General features: G+C 63.5%; 1 protein-coding gene across 2 annotated transcripts in view; it reads left to right on the plus strand.

Moving 5' to 3' along the window:
• The window catches only part of ADAM12 (ADAM metallopeptidase domain 12), a 176,348-nt gene extending 166,554 nt beyond the window's left edge, over nt 1–9,794 (plus strand). The window contains exons 22-24 of one of the 2 annotated variants that reach the window (XR_013814711.1): nt 4,427–4,554; nt 5,198–7,182; nt 7,302–9,794. Coding sequence is in view for 1 of the 2 variants with exons in the window: in XM_079793191.1 (XP_079649317.1) it covers nt 4,427–4,554; nt 5,198–5,258 (189 nt within the window). In the remaining variant the exon portion in view is untranslated. Of the gene's footprint in view, nt 1–4,426; nt 4,555–5,197 lie in introns of both variants that reach the window. The other variant, XM_079793191.1, reaches the window with a different exon arrangement.
• The last annotated feature ends 1,472 nt before the right edge of the window (nt 9,795–11,266 follow it).

An 11,266-nucleotide genomic window follows, 5' to 3' on the forward strand; every position in this document is an offset into this window, starting at 1 on the left:
GGGCTCCGGTGCCTGCTGAGGGCTCTGTTTTAGGGTGCCCTTGTGAATCGGCTGGGTGCTGTTCTAGTGGGTCTGAGGCTGCCTCTGGGAGGGCTGGTTCTGAGGCCTCTGGGAGGTGCAGGCACGGTGAGCTGCTGCCTGTGCCCTGCCCAGGGCGCCCGGTGTGAGCCGCAGTGATCCGCAGATGGTCGCCGCGGTGCCGGGCCTGGAGGTGCCTGGGAGAGGCTAAGCTGCAACCGAGGCCAGCGGCCCCTAGTGCCGGGCCTGGGCCACTGAGCGGCGTACCGGGCACGCCACGGCCAGGTGCTGCTTGTTGGAGAGGATTTAGGGAAGTCTGAAGCATGAGCCCAAACAGGCCGTTCGTGCAGTTGGGGGAGGAGACGAGGACCGCACTCGCCAGGCCTGCATCTGACCGGGAGCCGCCTGGCCCCCATCCCACGGCTCGGGGCTCAGGAGCCGCCAGGTGGAGTGGTTTCAGCTTCCGGTCCTCGGGGCTGTTTGCAGTCTGCGCTTTACTTTCCCGCCTGGCTCTGCCCAGCACCTGGGCTCCCTCCTGCCGGCTCTGGGCTGGACAGCGCTGTGCACTTCCGCACGTTCCCGCCTGAGGCCTGGCCTCACAGTGCCCGGCGTCACGGGAGAGGTCGGGAAGGCAAAGGTCGCCTATTGCCGGGCCGGGGTGGACCTTGGACTCCCGCTTCCCGCGCCGAAAAGGGTATCGAAACCCAAGCCCAGGTGCCCCTCGTTGGGACATGCCTGCAGCTCAGCCGCTCCCGCCTCTCTGGATGCTCCTCTCACCGATACGCCGGCCGGAGATGCTTTTAAGAAACAATTGAGTGTCCTTTGTCCCCCAGTTCTAGCGGTTCCAGAGAGACGCTGCGTCGGCCCACGTGACTGGTTTATCGCAGTTGCATTGTGTTGCGTAGCCTGGTTCCCGCGGTTCTGTTTGCCGAGGGCCCACACTGAGAGGACCCAAGGCTCGCGGTCACCTGCCGGCCACCTCTCCCTCCTTCCCTGGCTGGCCCGCCCGGCCCGGCGGTTGGACTTCCTCCCAGGAGGCCGTGGGAAGGCCACTCGGCCGGTGCTTTATGTTCCCAGGGCCGGCTGGGCGTGGGATTAACGGCTCACACTCCTCTCTGCCCCGGAGGAAGCAGGAGCTGGTGGCGTGTCTGCTTCTCGGCAGTGACTTGTCGGGTCTGGTGATGCTCACGGTGCTGGATCCGGAGCCCAGTGGCTCCACGAGGCTGTGCCTCACCGCCGAGCAAACGCCTGTAGCTCAGGCTCCCCTCACTGAGAGGCTGGCCTGAGCGGCCAGCCCTGGGTCTGACTCCGCAGGTGGAACCGGAGTCTCTCTCCCGGCTTTACTGTTCGCTCAGACCCTCACGTGATGCCACTTGTGCGTGTGCTGTACCCTTTTGTGCTTGTGGGTCCTTGACCGCCCACCCCCGACCTCTTTCCGGCAGGACCCGTGGCCTCGCCCGGCCGTTTTATCCCGGTCTTGGTTTTCATCCCTGTTTTATTCTTCTTCCCTTTCCTCCTGACTTGTGCCGGCTCCCTTTCCGTGTTCTCGGCCACACATGTTCTCAGGGGGGTTCTTAGCTCGCCTTGTGCATCCGGGTTCCTTTCTTTTCCTTTCTGTGGTTGTGTTTAAGGGAGGGGAGGGGCCTGCCCAGTGCTGGGGACCAGCTCCAGGTGGCCGCCTCACAGGGGACACGGGGCAGAGGGCTTTGAGGTGGGGGGGGGGGCTGGCCTTCCCTGCTCTCAGGGACTATGCCAGGCCCCCTCCCCGGCTCCGGGCTGGCACAGATGCTGGGCGGTCTGCAGGGCCGCTTGGTCACCCCTGACCCATCCTGTTATCAGCTTGCCCCCCTCCCGTTCCAATCAGGGTGGAGGGCCCCCTCCGTGTTCTGCGGGGGGTGGGGGAGCACAGCCAGCAGCCCTCCTGGTCTCTCCTCGCCCGAGTGCTGGCCACTGCGTCCCTTTCGCATGTACAGGGAGCCCCCAACACTGCATGCACATACATCTGTAATATCTCAGTTGATGTTTCCTTCTTTTCAGAGTTAGCCCATCGGAGTCTGTACTTAGAGTGCGTGCGCCTGCAGCACGGCCTGCATCTGCTGGGGCGCTCAGTGTCCCTCCTCTTCACGCCTGTTCCTCGCTGTTTCCAGGTGGGGAGAGAGGGCAGGGACCTCGTGCGGCGAGGCGTACGCGCTCTGCTGAGAGAGCAGACCTGCCGAGACCCCTTTTTCTGAGCAAACAACACGGAGAACTGAGGCTTTTCTCTGAGAGCCAGGAGCCCTCGGTGTTCGCCCCACGTGTGGGTCCCCCGGGGCCAGAGGGGGCTGCGTGGGGAGAAGGGGCGGGGCTTACGCTGCCCTGAGCCCGCCAGAGCCCCCGGCCACCACGGCGGAGCCTCTGCATCTCCTGTGAAAGCCCCTCCCTGTGGCGGTCCCTCCGGACACGCAGGACGCAGGCCTCTCGCTTCTCATGCAGAAGTGATAACAGCTGAGCATTCTTCTTGCTGGCGGTCGGGGCAAAGGGCTGTACTTGCGTTTAGGAAGCTGTTTGCAAACCTATAAAACCGGAGACACGCGGCTCCCGCTGGGACGTGGCGGGATGGGGAGAGACGGGACAGACGCTCTGTCTCCAGCCGCGGGCCTCGGGTTTTCTGCGGGAGCTGGACGGTGGAGAGGGAGGGAATGGGGCTCTGAAGTCCTTTTCCTGTTTCAAAGGAAAATGGGTCTAAAGGACTGTGTATTGAGCGGAGCATCCTGGCCCGGGGTGACTCCTCCCGCCTTGCGGGGACCCCTGTGGCCAGGCTGGACCGGCCCGGGGTGAGGCTTGGCGGAGGCGGCACGGAAAGCAGTGCCTCCAGGGTGTGGAGACCCTGCCCCCCTCCAGGGCAGGTGCTTCCGGGCCGCACCCCCATGCTGGCATCCGAGACGCGAGGGGTCTCAGCCTCCACTGACCCCAGGCCCCTCCGCCCCGTCAGGCCTGCGGGCAGCGGCGGGGTCCCCGGGCCTCTGTGAGGACCAGCGGGCGCGGCGGGGGGAGTGGGTGGTGCCCCGCTGACCCCCAGGTTGGAAGTCCGAGCTCGCAGTCAGGGTCTCGGCGGTTTGGGCTTCTGTCACGCTGGTGGCCGTGTGACCTGCCCCTAACCCGGGACACATCAGCGAGTGATCGATGACTGAAGAGCCATAACCCTCCTGGAGGGCCCAGGCCACCCAGACGCATGGCCGCCTGGTCACCTCCGTGTCCCGTGATGAACCAGATGTCTGCCATGTGGTCCCCGTGGCGCTCCCTCTCCGGCACGCGGGGAGCCTGCTTTACCTTTCGGTCCTCGTCCGTCCCCTGGACCAAGCTGGCCGCACTGCGCAGTGGTTAGCCGTCCGCGTCCTCCCGTGTCACGGGCACACGCCCACGCTGACGCTGCCCGCTGTACCGCGCCCGTGGGTGCTGCCCCGTGTGGGATGCGGAGCTGCGTTTACTGCCGGGGTTCCTGGCCCGGAGCTGGCCGGCTGGTCCTTCCTGGCTCACCTTCCGGCGAGTGTGAGGCCTGGGCTGAGATTCAGGGGGAACCTGAGCACCTCCCCAACTCCAGGACCAGCCTCTGGCGCAGGGACCGCCCCGGGGCGACGCCGTCCTCGTGAGCGAAGGCATCCACACGGGAACGGGAGGTGGACGTGGTGTTTAGAAAGGGTCCCGCCAACTCCTCCTCCTGGTCTTGACGACCTGGGAGGGAAGACGCAGGCGCGTTACACCCCCGGGAGCCCTGCCCAGACACACGGCATCACCCGTGCCCCGAGGCCCAGGCCGAGGCCACAGGCGTGGCAGCCGCTTATCTGGGTGTGTGACCCGGGGATGCTGTGGGGGACTGGGATGCTGTGGGGGACTGGGATGCTGTGGGGACTGGGATGCTGTGGGGGACTGGGATGCTGTGGGGACTGGGATGCTGTGGGGGACTGGGATGCTGTGGGGACTGGGATGCTGTGGGGACTGGGATGCTGTGGGGACTGGGATGCTGTGGGGGACTGGGATGCTGTGGGGACTGGGATGCTGTGGGGGACTGGGATGCTGTGGGGACTGGGATGCTGTGGGGGACTGGGATGCTGTGGGGACTGGAATGCTGTGGGGACTGGGATGCTGTGGGGACTGGGATGCTGTGGGGGACTGGGATGCTGTGGGGACTGGGATGCTGTGGGGACTGGGATGCTGTGGGGACTCCGATGCTGGAGAAAACCAGGGCGAGGGTAGCCAAGGGCAGCCCTGCCGCCCCTGCAGGTGCGAGGTGGCCCTCGGAGAGAGTGCGGGGGGCCAAGACCTGCGCCTCCTGGTGACACACGGTCTCCGCGCCCCACCCTCCAGGGGCGCCGGTGTCCGTGACCGCTCACAGCGCGGGGGTCATACCCCGACTTGTGGTCGTTTGCAGGGGACCCAGAAGCCCAGCGCCCCACAGAAGCCCCTGCCCGCAGTGCCTCTGAGCAAGACGGCCCGGCTCGCCCACGCCGCCGCCAGCGCCCCGGGCCCGGAGTTGGGGCTCCGCCTGGCACCCCTCAGGTTGGTGTGAGACGTGCCTGCTCTCTCCCCGCCACGCTGTGTGGGCTGCGACATCAGGCCCTGACTTCCAGGACGGGGAGGGGGTGGGGGCTAGGCCATGCTCCCTGCACTCCCACAGGCGGGGGGGGGGGGGGGGTGGGCAGCCAGGAAAACCCCAGAAGGCGGGTGAGCATGTGGTCACCGTGTGTCCGTGTCGCCATGGCCAGGGCCCCAGGCACCCAGGAGACTAGACAGAGACCAGAGCTGCGGCTGGTAAGACAGGCCACGTCCCCCCAGGAGACGGGATGTTGTGAGGGCTGGACACACACCCCCCCAACCCTCGGGGGCTCTGCCAGCCCGGGGTCCTGAGAAGTAGGGGGGTCAGGTGAGCGAGGGGACGATGAGGAGTGAGGCTAACCCAGCTGCGGTGGGGCCCCCTGGCTCAGGGGGAGCCTCTGGGGACTCACCTTAGAGACGTCCCGCAGCCGGGGTCACCGCACACCGTCCCGAGGACGAGGGCGCCGTCCTGGCCTCGCTCACGCAGGGCGGGTACCGTGGCGGGGCCAGCCGCACGGGGTTTCCAGAGTTACACACCCAGGAACTCGGCGAGGAGGTGTCCAACCCGCCGCTGGTACCGACATTCTCCTCCTCCTCTCTCCACCAGACCGGCTCCCAGGCGCCCACCCCCCGCGCCCCGGCCCGCCCACACCGCCCCCTCCCAGTGAGCAGCCTGCACTGCCCACGGAGACAGTCTGCGCTGCCCTTCGGCTCCGGGGGACCCTGCACCAGCCCTGGGGACCCCGCACCAGCCCCGGGGAGCCCCGCACCAGCCCCAGGGAGCCCGCACCAGCCCCGGGCTTCGGGCGGAGAGCGCGGTCTGCGGACGTGGCCGGTGCTCGGTGCTGCGCTCAGGTACTCTAAGTTATTAATTTATGCGGACGCCGTGGTGTCCCCGTCGCCGCGTTCTCCTGGCTCCTCACAGTTTGGTGAACCTGGACGGCCACGCCTGGTGGACGGGACGGGACTTTCCCCAGCTGGCCGGGCTGTGGTCAGGGCTCCAGAGGCCCCCGGGTACCCGGCCCCTGCAAGCCCGAAGGGGGGCTCCCGGGGCCCTGGCACAGCTGAAAGGCTCCCATCAAAGGCCCAGGGTAGCGGGAGGATCTGGGTGCTGGTCAGGACCCTGGGGAGAACCTGGGTGTCTGAGAGGAGGGGTAAGGCGTGGCCCCACGGGGGCTGAGATGTGGCCTGAAGCTCAGCGGCCGTGAGCATCTGTGGAGAGCAGGCGGGAAAGCGCTCTCCCCGGCTGCCGCCCTCGCACCTTCCTGAGGCCTGGCTGCGGTGATTCTCAAGAAAGCGCCCCGAGCCCCTGCGCCCTCCCCCCGCGCCGTCTGGAGCTAAGCCAATCCCCACCTCGTCTCCTCCCCTGGAATCGCACACAGGGATTCCGTGTGTGGACAGACGGACGGGGCTTCCTGTGGGGCCGTAACTATGTTCAGATGTGACCAGTGACCAGATCCAGCCAATCAACCCCATAGACCACGCGTGTCAAACTCAAAGGCTAACACGGGCCAAATGAACGAGGCATGCGGCCCGCAGGCATCGAGTTTGACATGCTTGCCATAGACAGAAACAGCTCGCTGTCACGAGGTTCAGCTTCTTAACCATCAGGCAGAAGGGAGCCCTACGCTTGCAAAAACCGCACCCAAACGCCATGCTGTGTTCGCCGTGCCGGCGGAGTCCGCTGTCCTTGTTAGCATCCATCGGAGGAAGAACCGTAAGTTACTAGAAAGTTCTTTGGAGGCGTCCTGTCGTCCGGGCTTGGCTGCAGAAATGTTGAACAGATGTTTTGGGCATAAAGTCTGCGTCTGTCAAACACTTGCAACTACCTGTTGAGCATCACAGAACGTGACGGGGAGTAACGTCTCCATCCTCACGGTCATGAGCCATCCCTCAGCCTCTTCCTCTTCAGCTGTCTGCCTGCGGGGCCATTTGCACAAGGACGTCCTGCGGACACTGTGTCCGATGGCAGGCGAGGTACAATGCCACGTGCTGCGTGCCACGCTGTCCCCTAGGCCAGTGGTCTGCAAACTCATTAGTCAGCAGAGCCAAATATCAACAGGACAACGATGGACATTTCTTTGGAGAGCCAAATTTTTTAAACTTAAACTTCTTCTAACGCCACTTCTTCAAAATAGACTCGCCCAGGCCGTGGTATTTTGTGGAAGAGCCACACTCAAGGGGCCAACGAGCCGCACGTGGCTCGCGAGCCGCGGTTTGCCGACCACGGCCCTAGGGGGGGGGGTCACAGTAGCCGTTGTCAGTGCCTGAAGCAGAGACGGAGCGGACCAAGAACCCCGGTCTGCCTCCCGGGAACGAGGCTGCATCGAGCTCCCCCGAGCCCCCTCCGTATCTAGGCAACACAGTACTCAGGACCGTGGGTAGTGAGGCCACGTCACACACACGCACGCACGCACACCGCCAGCTCCCCAGCGTGGATCTGTGACACGAGGACTAACTCCCTAGAAACGCAGCGCCGTGGCAGACGGTGTTACTGCCGACGAGCAGACACAGGATCACTGTGATCGCTGTTACACTCGGGACCTGTATGAAGGCCAAAACGGACACGGAGAAGTTTACAGACGTTTTAGGGTGCGTGTGTGGGTGTGTGTCTGTAGACGCCCCAGTCCTCCGCGGGGAGGGGGCACGGAGCCCCTCCTCCTGCGGGAGGAAGAGGAGGTGGACTGAGCGTGTTCCTTCCTTCGCTCCAGCTCCTGGGCCGCTTCAGAGAACGGGGCCTGGCCGTAAAGGCGGCTGACGCTGCAGTCGTCCCCGCGTCATCGCCGGCCCCGGGCGCCTGCAGCCTCGACACAGCCTCACCCCTGCAGCACTAGCCAGCACCCCCTGCCTGCCGCGTGATAGCATTAAAGGAGCAGGACTTCCGAGATGCAATGGGTATCGTTAATGTGCAAATACGAAGCGTATTCAGCAGTAACTCCCATCTGACTCCCCGGAGGAAAGGAGCCTGTGGGGGGCTCTATCCCTCCCTCCTCTTACATCCTCACCGACGACGGGAACAAACGCCAACGCTGTTTCCACGCCGCCACGCCTCACGCCGTGGCGCTCTGCGGGCCGAGTGCCGGCACTGGTCCGCGTTCACGAGGCCGCGCTGGGCCTGGACCGCGGCTGCCCCCTCCCTGCCCCCTCCCTGCCCGCGTCGCACCACCGCCCCGCTGTCCGTCACGTGGCCCCCTTCCCGGCAGGTGCGGCCAGCCTCCCAGCGTCCCGTTGTTTATCTCCCGAGGTGTTTCCGGAAGTTTCTTTCCCAGCACAGGGACGCAGGCGTGTAGCAACCGCGAGGAGCAACGCCCAACGCCTCCCGTCGTCCACATGCGCGTCCCCTCCGTGTGCACGGCCCGGCTCACACGTGGGCGACATCACAGACACCACGGGAGCAACACGCTCAGCTCCATGAGCACAACGCCTCCCCCGGCCTCGGGGGTCCCTCTCCCCGCAGCCTTCGCTCCAGGAGGGACCCTCCGCTGTGCAGAGCGACGCCCCACATGGCGCGTCCCGAGAGGCACGCTGACCCCGACTGGGTCTCCTGGTGCCGATGCCTCCCTGCCCCGCCCCCTGATGTTCCCGAGCAGCTGAGCCACTGAGGCCGACAGGCGCGGCCCGGGCAGCGGGCACCCCCCCGCCCCCCGCCGCACCCCCTCTCTGCCGTCTTCTCCTGAGGCTCATCTTCCTTGAACACTCCCCGGGGTGGTCGGGGAGCCCAGGCTGACTTGGGGGGGTCCTGTCTCCCTGCTACCAAAACCACCCAGCCACGCCCCAGTGACCCAGGCACCCACACGCCAGCCCTCCCCGGAGTCTCCCGGTGCCCACGCGATGCCCAGTGTGACCCTCAACCGTGGCTTCTGCACAGCTGGGATGCCTAGTGGGCAGCGTGGCAGCGACCACCTCTTCTCCTTCCCGCGTCGCAGGGCAGGCCCCGGCTGTGTTACCCCCGGGACTCCTGAGCGAGCCCCTAAACGCCTCTGGGCTCAGGCACCACGGCTACCACGCCTGCTCGCCTTTGCTCGTCACCCGCACACGGTCCTTTCTCAGACCAAGCCCGGGGCCGAGGTCTCTCCCCCCGCTGACATCCGCCGTGTTCAGAGCCACTTGCGGCCAACACAGCAGCAGGGGGCTGTCCCCCCTGGACCCCGAAGCCCAGCCTTCTCCGGGGCTGTGCACGGGGCTACCCATCAGCTACCCCGTCAGCCTTGGGCGTGGCAGAATCCCTCCCACAGACACCCTCCCCCCCCCCCGTGACCTCTGCCTGCAGGTGACCTCTGCCTATAGGTGACCTCTGCCTGCAGACTCATTCCCATCAGAAGGGGCAGCAGCCCCCCAAGGTCAGGGTGTCTGTGCAGCACCCTCCGCCCCCTCCCCAGTTCCCGGGGGCACCTGTTTCTTTCCACCCTGTCCCAGTGACCCCAGGGAGGGGCTAAGAAGGCCCGTGAGGCGGGGCCGCCCCACGCACCTCCCGTGAAGAGGGCCCCTTTGCGTGGGGACAGCAGTGGCAGCTTCTGGTCCTGCCTTCAGAGCCCGTTTCTGGTGAGAAAAGCCAGGAGACACGCGTGTGAAATTGACGTGATGTGCCACGCCGGGCGGTGATGGCCGGAACGCGGAACTCACGGGCCAAGTTCGGGGTGGGCGCGGCTCCATCCTCCGGCCGAACACGCACTGATTCTCCGCTTCGTCTTCAAAACCCGCACCCGCGGCCTCCGTGCGGCCCCCTCCCGCAGAATAAACGCTCAGTCCTCGGGGTCGCACATTTTCAACCCAGACCAAGGAACACGTGTCCGTGATCGTTTTAGTTTGCAAAGACGTGGAAGGCCGCCTGTGTTCGTGGCCGGTAAGCAGGCACTTGAGCGGGACCGTGATTGAAAAACGTGTCCAATCAGAAAACACGTGCCCCTCGGCGTCCACGCAGGACAGGGAGAGGCAGAGCTGGGCCCGGGAGGCTGCGGGGAGCACGCGTGGGCGTGGGCGTGGGGGGAAGCACACGGTGCGTCCAGCGCCCCGGACCTGCCCTGGCTCTCAGCTCGTCCCCCGCGGGGCTCGGTTTGCTCATCTGCCCTCTCGGCCTGTGGGTGCTCCCGGCCATTCCTTTTGCCCACATTCCCCCTGGCGGGTCCTCCAGGGCCGCGGCTGCTGTCTCTGTAGGGAAGGCCATTGTTAGGAACATTATAGCCAATAAACAGTATTCCGGTGAACTCCAGGCTGTGTCTCTTCGTCACTGAGAACGCCCCCGAATGGGGGGGGGCTCACGTAGAGAACCGTGTCCGCGTCCTCCCTCACCTGTGGTGCAGAAGGGCATTCGGGAACAGCTCATCAACAAGGAAAGAAGGAATGGGGGGGCGGGGGGCGCACTGCCACCCCATGAGCTGGTCACGTGACAGGACGAGCCTGAAGATGGTTCCCACACACACTGGGCGCGGGTGGGAGGGGGAGGAGGAGGGGAGCCGGGAGCGCTTTTCTGACCGGCACACGCGTCACCTCTCAACATAGACCTCTTCCCGCTCATCTTACTTACAGGAGAGAGAGATCCGGAAGGCAGGCAGGCAGGCAGAACGGAACCATTTCCACGAGACTTACCCAGAATGAAAAGCTAAGCATAATGGAAATCTAGTTACAGTTGTTAAAAACAAACTGATCTATCTTCTTAAAGAACCGAAGCAGATGGAGAGAAAAACAGATATACAGAATGGTGACGAGGTCTTTATGTTTTTATCACCCAGCACAATGCAGGTAGGGAAAAGGAACTGTTTAGAAGCCCTCCAATGTGGTTAATAGCGTAGATAAAATTGACATATAGCAAATGGAATACTTCAAACAGACCTTTCAAAGGGGGCTGTAGAAAACATATATAGAAATATAATTTTGTACATTAATGTCACTAAGTAAACTCAAATTCCAAGTACTGCAGACAGATTCTCGCGTATAATGCACCGAAAGTAGAGAAGCCGTCCTCTGCCGTAGAAATGTGACAAACGGAGGACGAACTGTAGGTTACCCAGGAAGCACCAGTGCGACCCCGGAGGCAGCGGGCTCCGTGGCCGCCTCTCACTCCCGAGCTGCGAGGACTCACTGGACGCTCCGTGAGACCCACTGCCGTGTCCCCTCCCCGGGGACTTCCGTTTGGGCAGTCTGAGATGCGGCCCAGAGACGAGTGTTTCAAAAGGATCTTTTCTTGGGGAGAGTTGAGGAAACTCCCTATGGGAATACAAGTAGCTGAGTGCTGAGGGGGGATCCATAATCCTAAATCCACATGTTAATAAACAAGAAAGAGAAAAAGGAAATATCCACCCTAAAAAGTTACAAAAGGAACCAAATAAATAAATAAATCGGGGGGCGGGGGGGGGCGTAGAAGGCAAAAATTTGTAAAAATAAAAAATATAAATTAGCCTGGCTGGTGTGGCTCAGCAGTTGAGTGTCCATCTATGAACCAGGAGGTCACGGTTTGATTCCCGGTCAGGGCAAATGCCCGGGTTGTGGGCTGGATCCCCACTGTAGGGTGTGCAGGAGGCAGCCGATCATTGATTCTCTCTCATCATTGAAGTTTCCATCTCCTCCCTTCTTCTCTGAAATCAATAAAATTATTTTTTAAGTATAATTAGGAAAAAAACTATTAAAAAGCCGTGGGTGGTTTCTTTGGGAAAATTAAAACACGAGATAAAGTACTACC

Source organism: Cnephaeus nilssonii (assembly GCF_951640355.1).
Source record: "Cnephaeus nilssonii genome assembly, chromosome: 16".
Classification (NCBI taxonomy): domain Eukaryota; kingdom Metazoa; phylum Chordata; class Mammalia; order Chiroptera; family Vespertilionidae; genus Cnephaeus; species Cnephaeus nilssonii.